Raw genomic sequence first — 12,757 nt, forward strand, 5'->3', positions numbered from 1 at the left:
CTCCAGCAGGAACAGGCTGCGGCCAGCGCACCAGCGGTGCCGCCTCCTGCTCAGACGGATAAGCTTGAGCCCAAGGCTACCCTCCTTGATTTTTTGGGGGGGAACCGGAGACAGTTTTTCTCCTTCCGGGAGGGGTGTAAGCTGTATTTCAGTCTGCGTCCGTACTCCTCTGGAACCGAGTTCCAAAGAGTGGGAGTTGTCATATCCCGCTTGAGAGGTGACCCGCAGAATTGGGCTTTTTCCTTGCCCGCCGACTCGCCCATCAGGCAGTCCCTGGACTCTTTCTTTACCGCGTTAGGCCAGATCTATGACGAGCCAGATCAGGCCGGGTATGTGGTTTCCAGGTTATTAGAACTGCGACAGGGTAGACTGGCAGCGGAGGAATATTGCTCTCAGTTTCAACAGTATTGCGCTGAATCTGGTTGGAATGACCGAGCCCTTAAGGACTTATTTCTGACGGGTCTCTCAGATGCTCTGAGAGACCTCCTTGTTTCGTATCCTGAGCCTGATAGTTTGGAGCAAGCCATGACGCTAGCCATTAGAGCTGACCGCCGCCTTAGGGCAAGATGCTTCCCCAAGACCAGTTTTGGGTTATCAGCCCGTAGGACTGACGTCCAGGGTTCACCAGCTGTTTCCTCGGAACCCATGGAACTGGGGTCCATGTCTGCCAGACAACGCAAGGAGTTTCGTCTCAAGAACCAACTGTGCTTGTACTGTGGAGAACCAGGACACCAGGTCGCATCCTGCGAGAAGAGGCCGCAACTGGGAAGACTTCCGCTCCTAAGTGATGTCCGGGAGGATCACTTAGGAGCCTAGGTACCCCCAGAATGTTCCAAGTTGTTATTACCATGCTCTATTGTGTTTGATTCCTTCCATGTTTCTCGTGAAGCCTTCATAGATTCTGGAGCAACTGCCAATTTCATTAATTTTGATTTCATTGCTCCCATAGCCAAGGTGTTAAGAAATCTTGATCCTCCCATCCAGGTGTCTGGAATTGATTCTACACCCTTATTAGCTGGACATGTCAGTCGGGTCACTCCAGAGCTGAAGTTTTCTGTGGGGGCCTTGCACACAGAACCTTGTACCTTTTTAGTCATGGAAAACTTATCAGTGGATGTGGTGCTTGGCCTGCCGTGGTTAAAGGTACATAACCCAGTCATCAACTGGGAGACTCTGGAGTTGGTCCGATGGGGGGCAGGGTGCAGTGACCACATGCCTGCCGTTCAGGTCCATACCACTGAATGCAAGGAACTGACCCTGCCGCATTATTGGTCCGAATTTGCTGATGTATTTTCTAAACGGCTGTCCGATGCATTACCACCTCATCGGGAGTGGGATTGTAAAATCAACATAATTCCCGGGGCTAAACTTCCAAAGGGGGGTATCACTGTACCAGAGCGAGAAGCCATGAAGGAATACGTTTCTGAGAGTTTGGCCAAGGGCTATATCCGCCCATCTGAGTCTCCTGCTGGGGCAGGGTTCTTCTTCGTAGAGAAGAAGGATGGCGGCCTGCGGCCATGCATCGATTATAGAGGGTTGAATAAGATCACTGTCCGTAACCAGTACTCTCTTCCTCTGATACCTGATCTCCTGAATCAAGTATCAGGAGCTAAATGGTTCTCCAAGCTTGATCTGAGGGGAGCTTATAATCTGATCAGAATAAGAGAGGGAGACGAATGGAAGACGGCGTTCAATACGCCATTGGGGCATTTTGAGTATTTGGTGATGCCTTTCGGTTTATGCAATGCCCCGGCCGTCTTCCAAGGTTTCATGAATGCTATATTCCAGGATGTCATGGGCATATTCTTGGTGATCTACTTAGACGACATCCTGGTGTTCTCCGCTGACTGGGAGTCACACCTTTGTCACCTACGGATAGTCCTCAACCGACTTCGGGCAAACCAGCTGTTTGCAAAACTCGAGAAGTGCTTGTTTGGGGTCCAGGAGATCTCATTTTTAAGGTACATAATTACTCCATCTGTCATCAAGATGGATCCAGGGAAGGTTAGGGCAATAACAGACTGGGCGCAACCTACTAACCTGAAGGCTTTGTAGCGTTTTCTGGGATTTGCCAACTTCTACCGCAAATTTATTAAGGGTTTCTCAGTCATCGCCAAACCATTAACTGATTTAACCAAGAAAGGGGCTGAGGTTGGCAGCTGGACACCGGAGGCGGTCACCGCCTTTTTGAATCTTAAAGAAGCCTTCTCCTCCACGCCTGTCCTTGTTCAACCCGACTTGAACAGCCCCTTCATTGTGGAGGTAGATGCTTCTGAATTTGGAGTGGGCGCCGTCCTGTCTCAGGGTCCAGCAACCCTCTCTAACCTCCGACCCTGCGCGTTCTTCTCAAGAAAATTCTCGTCCACTGAACGTAACTATGATATAGGTAATAAGGAATTGTTGGCCATCAAGTGGGCTTTTGAGGAATGGCGGCATTTCCTTGAGGGAGCCAGACACCAGATTACTGTCCTCACTGACCACAAAAACTTGGTGTATCTTGAGTCAGCTAAACGACTAAATGCCCGGCAGGCGCGCTGGGCCTTATTTTTTTCCCGTTTCAATTTTGTCGTCACCTTCTGGCCTGGGTCGAAGAACATTAGAGCCGACGCGTTGTCGCGTAGCTTCGATGTGCCTGAACCCGTGGATTCTCAGCCAGAGGGGATCCTCTCTCCTGGAGTGGTTCTAGCGGCCTTAACCCCCGGTCTCTCATCTCTGCTACATGCCGCCCAGCAAGGTGCCCCGGAGGCCCTTCCGGAGGGCAAACTGTTTGTTCCCCTCTCCCTGAGACTACGGGTTCTCGAAGAGATACACTCCTCAGTTCTGACCGGTCATCCTGGCATTAGGGGGACATTGGATTTATGCTCCCGGTTATACTGGTGGCCCCAGATGTCCCGAGATGTCCGGGGTTTTGTCAAGGCCTGCTCTGTTTGTGCTCGGGGGAAGAATGTTAGAAGACGCCGTGAAGGTCCTATTCTTCCCCTACCAGCTCCATGTAAACCTTGGTCGCACATATCCATGGATTTCATTACGGATTTACCCCCGTCGCAGAGTCATACCGTCATCTGGGTAGTGGTTGATAGATTTTCTAAGATGGCCCATTTTGTCCCATTAAGTAAATTACCCTCAGCTAGGGACCTAGCTGACCTGTTTATTAGGGAGATAGTCCGTTTACACGGTGTTCCAGAAGATATTGTTTCTGATCGGGGGGGTACAGTTCGTGGCATGGTTCTGGCAGGCATTCTGTAAGCGCATCGATGTTAACCTGTCGTTCTCTTCCGCCTTTCACCCTGAGTCCAACGGACAGACGGAGCGTATGAATCAGGAACTCATTCAGTACCTTCGTCTGTTTGTCTCGGACAACCAGGAACAATGGGTGAAGTTTTTGCCTTTGGCGGAATTCGCTATAAATAACCATACCAGCTCATCATCTCAGTTTTCCCCCTTTTTCTGCAACTACGGGTTCCATCCCCACTTTACCATATCTGTCTCCTTGCCGTCGGATAACCTGTCGGCTGATTCCTTTACGGGGGAGCTGGACGCAGTCTGGGTCCAGGTTCGCAAGAACTTACTGGAATCGCAGGAGAAGTTGCAGAAACAAGGTGCTGGTAAACGCACTCTGTCTGACCCCTTTGCAATTGGTGACCTAGTCTATCTGTCCACAAGAAATTTAAAGTTGATGGTACCATCTCTCAAGTTAGCTCCTCGTTTTGTCGGGCCATTCCCTATTTCCAAGGTTATTAACCCGGTGGCCTATGAACTAACCTTACCTGACTCCTGGAAGGTGCATAACGTCTTCCACAAGTCGCTCTTGAAGAGGTTCGTTCCCCCGGTATTGCCCACCCGCAAACCTCCTCCTCCCACCCTTGTCCAAGGAGAGATGGAGTTCGAGATAGAACGAATTCTGGGCTCCAGGCGGGTACGGGGTGCTTACCAGTATTTAGTGCACTGGAAGGGGTTTGGCCCTGAGGAGCGGTCATGGGTTCCGGCCAAGGATGTTCATGCTCCGCGGCTAGTCCGTCACTTTCATAGGACCTACCCCCTCAAGCCAGCACCGGGTCATGGGGGTCCGGTGTCCCCCCGTAAGAGGGGGGGTACTGTCAGGATGGGTGGCTATCGGGGTCGCCGTGCCCACACGGCGGATGCTGTCGCCCCTGCTGCGAGTGCGCGTCGCAGGGGGACTCCTACGCTGGTCATCACTCCTGGCCGCCCGACTCCTACACGGCGCAGAGGTGCTAGGAGCATTGCAGCTGCTGCCCGGCGCCGTGTCCCTGTTTCCATGGCAGCCTGCTGCTTCCCTTCTGACCTAGGCTGGTCTGCTAGTGCTGAGGGAGGTTCTCCCAGCACTCTCTGATCATCCTGCAGCTGTCAGGTGCTCCGCCCCAATCAGCTGCTGGGGCGGGAGCTCTGACAGCTTTTAAACCCTGCAGTTGCTTCCTGACACTGCCAGTGTTTGTTTAGGCTTCCTTGCACTCACCAGCGTTACCTTGGATTCCTGTTTTCTAGTGTATTGACCTCGGCTTTTCCCCTGACCTGACTTCGTCTCCTCCTTCTGTACTGTGTTTCCCCGGACTGACTTTTAGTGCTTGACCTTGGCTTGCTCCTGGACTGGTTTGCGGTTTTCCCTTTGTGCTTCGCTGTGGTTGTCTGTTTGTGTGTCCATTTGTTTTCTGTTTCCAGGGATTGTGTATTTCCCCAGCATTCCCTTAGCCAGTGTAAGGACCGTCGCCCAGTTGCCCGCCTGGGGTTAGCCAGGAGTGGAGGCAAGTAGGCAGGGACAGGGGTTGTGGGCTATGTTGCAGGGACCCCTGACTCCTGCTTTCCCTGGTTTCCTGACAGTATGATTTCCACTACGAGGGCCGGCGATCACCTGACCGCCGGGAGCTCCCTGGCACAGCAGAGCTGCATGGTCCTAGCAGACCGTGATCAGCTCTGCCAGTGACTATGGTCACTACAGGGGGATGATTTTCCTTGTAACTAGGGATCCTATGGATATCCCAGGTAGAAAAGAAAAGTGTCAATTTTAAAAAAACAAAAAAAGACAATGTGAATGATCCTCCTTATGACATCACAGTGCTCTTAAATGATAAAAAAACATACAAAAATTTAAAAAATTACAGAATAAAATAAAAATATATACATGAAAAAGAAAAATTACCCAAAGCCGTCGCCAAACAAAATCTTCGCCATATCCGCCCTGTAATTCAAAACTATATATATTGTATAACAAAATGTCCGAAACAAAATGAACAACCCATTCCTATCATCTATTTTAGCGTAAATTTACTAGCTTAGAAAAAAAACAACTATAAATGTTAAAATGTGGATCTACCAAAGCATTAGGGGGAAGTAAAAAAAACTGCTTGTTTAGCTCATTGCTGTATATATCAAAAACACTCCATGAGGGGCCACGAGGGCTCGACATCCTGTAGTGGGAGCTGAGCTCACATCCCAGCACCATGCAGCCTGAAGAGCATTCGCCAGAGACACCAGAATTGGCAGGTCGGCCATTGGCACCCCGTCCTCTTCACAGATGAGAGCAGCTTCACAATGAGCACATGTGACAGACATGAAAGAGTCTGCAGAGGATGGAGATCATCCAGATCTGATGTGTGATTGAGATGTTCCCACAATTGTTTTTAGCAAAATATATTGAAAAATGGTTTACATAAAAATATTATATAACATTTACACTTTATTATATATGTTGGCTGAATAAGGGAATATACAGCTGAAAACCCCGACAACAGACTCTTCTCTACATGTAGTCTCACCTGGGGGGTCATCTGTAGGGATCTCCTCCTTACACGGCTGATCCCCCCTCACATGTGTCTCTGTAGCATCAATAGGGATCGGATCTTCCTCCAGTTTCACCAGCTGTGAAATAAATATTGTAAAAGTCATCACACAGTTGGAGAAGTCCTGTGGGAGGTTTTATATGGCCAGAAAAGGTCATTAATTAGTATGAGGAGCCGGAATGACATGACAGCAGTAGTGATCTGGGCCAAATAGCTGCAGGTCTCCTGTATAACTCCAACCTGTTGCTTCTTTATTCCAACCAGAAGTCTCCAGAACCAGAAAATAGTGATAAGATGTGGAGATCTAATGTCTGCGGTCGGCTGTAATCCTGCCATCTCCAGCTTTCTCATTACACAAGTATCAGTCATATAATGAGACTGAACACAAGACCTTCCCAGCCGTCCTACAGACCAGAGGGGAGATTTCATGAGACCTTCTCTCCATCTACCTGATCATCCTGTGGAAGAAGAGGCCGGGGACATCTCTCCGCTGCTGTTCTCTTACTGGATCTACCTGCAGAAAACACAGACAGCCACTGAATTCATTCTCTACATACAAATAATAAAGGCCGTGTGGATTTAGTCCTGTCTATTACCTGGTGATAGGGGGGGCTGGTGGTCCTCCATCATGACGTCCTTGTACAGATCCTTGTGTCCTTCTAAATACTCCCACTCCTCGATGGAGAAATAGACAGTGAAGTCCTGACACCTTATAGGAACCTGACAACACAATGATACCGTCATCACCCAGACACGTTATACCGCCATAGCGTTACTGTATAATGTCCCAGCATTCCCAGCAGCATCACCTTTCCAGTCAGCAGCTCAATCATCTTGTTGGTGAGTTCTAGGATCTTCTGCTCATTGATCTCCTCCAGTATCAGGGGGCAAGGTGGAGGCCCTGTGATTGGGCTCAGGGGTCTTCCCCATCCATCAGACACCGGGGCCTGACAGCCATCACTAGAAGTCTTCTTCACTACCGTGTAATCCTGTTTATTGGGAGATACATTTATAAATATCCCTGCAGACATTTCTAGAGTCCTCCCAGTCTGGTCCGGCAGTTATGTCGGCTCTTCACATCTGTGTTCATCAGTTCCGTTGTTCTATTCTGTTGGCTGTTCGACATTTTACCAGCTACAATAGTTTCCAGCATTCCGGCCGTCTTCACACTTGGCTGCAGCATTTACAGTACAGGCCATGCGGGGGAGATTTATAAAATGTCTTTCACGCGGTGCCGGTATTTTCTATAACAAATCCACTTGGTTTTTGAAAACTTCAGCAGATTCTAAATCCGCAGCGAGACTATTTATACTACGGATTTATGTTGTCAAATTTAAACACATAAAAAAACAAAGTATAAAATCGGCAGCAATTTGGCAAGTAAGTCCGTGGCAAAATACCAACCATTTAGATGCAGATCTGGCCGCTGTTTATTTACTGCCTAATAGCTGCAGGCTACCATTGCGGAACGCTTGCAGTAATCACGCTTCATGTGAAGGCGGCCGAAGGACTGAATCTGCAGTAAATCCTCAGCCGTAGATGTGAGCAGAGACTGACATAGATAAGAATGATGGAACGTGACGTCATCCCCAGAATCTCTCACCTCTCCTGTAAGCTGGAAGAGTATCTCTAGGGTGAGGGTGAATATACTCTCCGCCATCTTGTCCCGGTTCCTATCCATCCTTGTCGGGTCAATCAGGATAATTATCTGATATAGAAGATATCAGCCGAGGATCCTGAAAGGGAAGAAGACGAGACAATGTAACATCATACAAAATCCCCTATAATAATACAATTACCGGGCATCCCCCCACCTTCTCTTATGCACCACCTCTGAGCACTAACACAGCCCCCTCCACATCCCACTGCTCGGCCCCCACTGCCGACGCTCAGTTCATTAGCACCATTAATAGCCATCTTCTGTCTTCCTGACTGACAAGAATTCCTCCCAGTCGCTGCTGGATGAAGTCTTCATGGCGGTCTGGGCCCGGAGAAAGAAGATAAATGGATGACCCCAATCAGAGGATACATCCCCTATGATCACTGAAGGTAACTGCTCTGTAATCACTAATACTGGAGGTAACTGCACTGTAATCACTATTACTGGAGGTAGCTGCACTGTAATCACTAATACTGGAGGTAGCTGCACTGTAATCACTAATACTGGAGGTAGCTGCACTGTAATCACTAATACTGGAGGTAGCTGCACTGTAATCACTAATACTGGAGGTAGCTGCACTGTAATCACTAATACTGGAGGTAGCTGCACTGTAATCACTATCTCTGTATACAGCTGGTATGTTTTAGAGCTGTATCATCACTCTGAGGGGATCAGTAAGCTTCCAACACACAAGGATACATGGAATACAAGAACTTCCTAATGCCCTTATAATCTTCATTAGCCAATCACATTGCAGTGAGGCTACATTCACACCTGGACCTTTAGATGAGGGTTTGAAGTGTTTGTGTAGAGTAGGGGAAAAAAAAGGCCCCCCCCCCCCCCCCCAATTTTTTTTTAAATGCATGTGTTTTTTAAAACCAGCCTGTGACTGTTAGAAACTCCATGGAATTTTAAAAAAATATCTGTAAGTTAAAAAAAAAAGTAGTAACTAGAAAAACTACATACGGTACATTTTTTGATGCATTTTTCGGCTGTGGTTCACAAACATATCAAACACTCAGTACTACAGATCCTCGGCGCCGCGTGTGACCATCATCTGAGGGCGGATTCACACCAGCGAGGAACTGACGCAGGTTTTATGTGATTCGTACAAAATTTGCACAAATATAAAATTCATTCTTTCTAATGGATTCCCTCCCACGAGCGGCATGTTGTATCTGTGGGAGTTTCCCCAGAACGCCGCACCCATTGTTCTCAGTGGGACCTTGAAGGACATCGCATGGCGCTCGATACCGGGGGATGATCATGTGATGTTTTCCATAGTAATAATAATCTTTATTCGTATAGCACCAATTTATTCCACAGTGTTTAAGTCAATGGGAAACACTTGCGATCCTGACACGCCTGCGAGGGTCACAATTTTACAGAAGCAATGCTTTGTATCGCCGTGAACATTTGTGAATGTAGTGTAATGCAGAGAAATCCGGATATAACCAACAGCGAGGCGCAAACAGCCGCACACTGAGCCGAGACCGTCAGCGGATTCGCACATCGTGGCTTGTGGGTTTCTTTTTGCTGACACTAGGTTTTTTGCGGTACATTTTGGATGTGCACCAATGCTGCGTAATTACATATGACCCCCCCCCCTCGCCCCCCCGCATTCACTTACATTGAAATGGCAGATCAGCATCATTGCTCTCATATATTCTATTTCCCTGCACAAATGCACAACAACACAGAGCGCGGCGCTTACACTTATTCACACATGCAGATCGCGCGGCGTGCGAGGAATTAAAGGTCCCTTTGAAATCAATGGGCATTGCATTGTGATGAGCGCAATAAGATAGAGCGTGCCGCGAAACCATCGCCCGTCTACATGACTCCATTGCACAGAACTGCACAAATCTCGCATGACTCTCTCAGCCGTGTGAAAGTAGCCTAAGGATACCTTCACATGTGCAAGTGTGATATGTGTCCATATATCCCGCCCCCATATTGCGCCCCCATCCATGTGTAATGCCCGTGATAATGGATGTTTTCATGGCCCAGCATCACGCCGGGGATAAAAGGATCCTCATCTGTGGCGGTCAGCTGCAGCGGAGGATGGCGGAGTTTATCCCATTGTATTCAATGTTAGACCTCACATCGCGGGCACCTTGTACAGAGGGCGCTGCTGCCACCACCTAGTACAGAGGGCGCTGCTGCCGCCACCTAGTACAGAGGGCGCTGCTGCCGCCACCTTGTACAGAGGGCGCTGCTGCCGCCACCTTGTACAGAGGGCGCTGCTGCCGCCACCTTGTACAGAGGGCGCTGCTGCCGCCACCTTGTACAGAGGGCGCTGCTGCCGCCACCTTGTACAGAGGGCGCTGCTGCCGCCACCTTGTACAGAGGGCGCTGCTGCCGCCACCTTGTACAGAGGGCGCTGCTGCCGCCACCTAGTACAGAGGGCGCTGCTGCCCCCACCTAGTACAGAGGGCGCTGCTGCCCCCACCTAGTACAGAGGGCGCTGCTGCCCCCACCTAGTACAGAGGGCGCTGCTGCCCCCACCTAGTACAGAGGGCGCTGCTGCCACCACCTAGTACAGAGGGCGCTGCTGCCACCACCTTGTACAGAGGGCGCTGCTGCCACCACCTTGTACAGAGGGCGCTGCTGCCACCACCTTGTACAGAGGGCGCTGCTGCCACCACCTTGTACAGAGGGCGCTGCTGCCACCACCCAGTACAGAGGGCGCTGCTGCCACCACCCAGTACAGAGGGCGCTGCTGCCACCACCCAGTACAGAGGGCGCTGCTGCCACCACCCAGTACAGAGGGCGCTGCTGCCACCACCCAGTACAGAGGGCGCTGCTGCCACCACCCAGTACAGAGGGCGCTGCTGCCACCACCCAGTACAGAGGGCGCTGCTGCCACCACCCAGTACAGAGGGCGCTGCTGCCACCACCCAGTACAGAGGGCGCTGCTGCCACCACCCAGTACAGAGGGCGCTGCTGCCACCACCCAGTACAGAGGGCGCTGCTGCCACCACCCAGTACAGAGGGCGCTGCTGCCACCACCCAGTACAGAGGGCGCTGCTGCCACCACCCAGTACAGAGGGCGCTGCTGCCACCACCTAGTACAGAGGGCGCTGCTGCCACCACCTTGTACAGAGGGCGCTGCTGCCCCCACCTAGTACAGAGGGCGCTGCTGCCCCCACCTAGTACAGAGGGCGCTGCTGCCACCACCTAGTACAGAGGGCGCTGCTGCCACCACCTAGTACAGAGGGCGCTGCTGCCACCACCTAGTACAGAGGGCGCTGCTGCCACCACCTAGTACAGAGGGCGCTGCTGCTGTCGGACCCATTGGGAGCGATGGGCACTGCGGTGTGAGACCATACTCCAACACTAAGGCTGGATTCACACAGGGCGGATTTGCCGCAGTTCTGCCACAGCAGATTCGCCTGCTAATCTCGGGATTAGCCAGCCATGTGGACGAGGTTTCTCAGAAACCTCATCCACACGGGACGGCTAATCCGCTGCGGTAAGTCCAGTTGACACCGCAGCTGCGGCCGCCGCAAAAGAAGCAGCATGTCTGTTTACATTCGGTTTTTTGTTTATTTATGTTACGGCCGCGCTCTCCTCTATGGGAGAGTCGGCCGCAATGGAAATTCATGCGGCCGGGCCGCTTCAAAGCCGCCGCAGCTTAAACCGCGAGATTTCCGACGAAAATACGCCCCGTGTGACCCCAGCCTAACTGCTCCTCAGGAGAGCTGCGCTGTGATTGGTTGCTATGGGCTTCCATAAATCTGCCCCCCAGTGCTGGTGACCCCACATACCTCCACCTGCAGCCGGACAGGAGCCGTGGGGTTGTACTGTGCTTACAGGACCTGTGATGATGTCACCATCATGTGATCAGTGTGTGGGAGGAGACAAGGGGTCACATGACCAGGTCTATCTGCTCAGTGGGTGCAGAACTCTGCTGTGTGAGGATGTATTCAGAGAGTGGATGGAGCAGAGCTGAGCGTGTGCGAGACGGAGGAGCGGAGCCGAGCGTGTGTGCGAGACGGAGGAGCGGAGCCGAGCGTGTGCGAGACGGAGGAGCGGAGCCGAGCGTGTGCGAGACGGAGGAGCGGAGCCGAGCGTGTGCGAGACGGAGGAGCGGAGCCGTGTGTGCGAGAAGGAGGAGCGGAGCCGAGTGTGCGAGAAGGAGGAGCGGAGCCGAGTGTGCGAGAAGGAGGAGCGGAGCCGAGTGTGTGTGAGACTGGGGAGCGGAGCCGAGCGTGTGCGAGACTGGGGAGCGGAGCCGAATGTGTGCGAGACGGAGGAGCGGAGCCGTGCGTGTGTGAGACTGAGGGGAGGAGCGGAGCCGAGCGTGTGTGAGACGGAGGAGAGGAGCCGTGCGCGTGTGAGACGGAGGAGAGGAGCCGTGCGCGTGTGAGACGGAGGAGCGGAGCCGAGCGTGTGTGAGACTGAGGAGCGGAGCCGAGCGTGTGTGAGACTGAGGGGAGGAGCGGAGCCGAGCGTGTGTGAGACGGAGGAGAGGAGCCGTGCGCGTGTGAGACGGAGGAGCGGAGCCGAGCGCGTGTGAGACGGAGGAGCGGAGCCGAGCGCGTGTGAGACGGAGGAGCGGAGCCGAGCGCGTGTGAGACGGAGGAGCGGAGCCGAGCGCGTGTGAGACGGAGGAGCGGAGCCGAGCGCGTGTGAGACGGAGGAGCGGAGCCGAGCGCGTGTGAGACGGAGGAGCGGAGCCGAGCGTGTGCGAGACGGAGGAGCGGAGCCGAGCGTGTGCGAGACGGAGGAGCGGAGCCGAGCGTGTGCGAGACGGAGGAGCGGAGCCGAGCGTGTGTGAGACTGAGGGGAGGAGCGGAGCCGAGCGTGTGTGAGACGGAGGAGAGGAGCCGTGCGCGTGTGAGACGGAGGAGCGGAGCCGAGCGTGTGTGAGACTGAGGAGCGGAGCCGAGCGTGTGTGAGACTGAGGGGAGGAGCGGAGCCGAGCGTGTGTGAGACGGAGGAGAGGAGCCGTGCGCGTGTGAGACGGAGGAGCGGAGCCGAGCGTGTGTGAGACGGAGGAGAGGAGCTGAGCGTGTGTGAGACGGAGGAGCGGAGCCGAGCGTGTGTGAGACGGAGCCGAGCGTGTGTGAGACGGAGCCGAGCGTGTGTGAGACGGAGCCGAGCGTGTGTGAGACGGAGCCGAGCGTGTGTGAGACGGAGGAGAGGAGCCGAGCGTGTGTGAGACGGAGGAGCGGAGCCGAGCGCGTGTGAGACGGAGGAGCGGAGCCGAGCGTGTGTGAGACGGAGGAGCGGAGCCGAGCGCGTGTGAGACGGAGGAGCGGAGCCGAGCGTGTGTGAGACGGAGGAGAGGAGCTGA

At 52.7% G+C, this 12,757-nt stretch overlaps 2 protein-coding genes across 2 annotated transcripts in view; both read right to left on the minus strand.

Moving 5' to 3' along the window:
- Positions 1–12,757, minus strand: part of LOC136624394 (zinc finger protein 547-like) — a 223,838-nt gene that overhangs the window by 166,544 nt on the left and 44,537 nt on the right. The gene's annotated exons all lie outside the window — the stretch shown is intronic.
- LOC136624481 (gastrula zinc finger protein XlCGF66.1-like) lies at positions 6,251–7,543 on the minus strand. The gene is made up of 3 exons (XM_066598464.1): positions 7,399–7,543; positions 6,605–6,784; positions 6,251–6,515 (listed from the first exon to the last, which is right to left on the minus strand). The coding sequence occupies exons 1-3, from the start codon at positions 7,474–7,476 to the stop codon at positions 6,375–6,377; spliced, it is 399 nt and encodes a 132-aa protein (XP_066454561.1). The 5' UTR covers positions 7,477–7,543; the 3' UTR covers positions 6,251–6,374.

Source organism: Eleutherodactylus coqui, chromosome 4 (assembly GCF_035609145.1).
Source record: "Eleutherodactylus coqui strain aEleCoq1 chromosome 4, aEleCoq1.hap1, whole genome shotgun sequence".
Taxonomy (NCBI): Eukaryota; Metazoa; Chordata; class Amphibia; order Anura; family Eleutherodactylidae; genus Eleutherodactylus; species Eleutherodactylus coqui.

Excerpts from the sequence above, each read along its gene's own strand:
- LOC136624481 (XM_066598464.1), bottom strand. The coding sequence starts at position 7,476 with ATGGATAGGAACCGGGACAAGATGGCGGAGAGTATATTCACCCTCACC. Across the intron at positions 6,785-7,398 it reads TCTTCCAGCTTACAGGAGAG|GATTACACGGTAGTGAAGAA; the intron begins GTGAGAGATTCT and ends CCCAATAAACAG. Across the intron at positions 6,516-6,604 it reads TTGAGCTGCTGACTGGAAAG|GTTCCTATAAGGTGTCAGGA; the intron begins GTGATGCTGCTG and ends TTGTGTTGTCAG.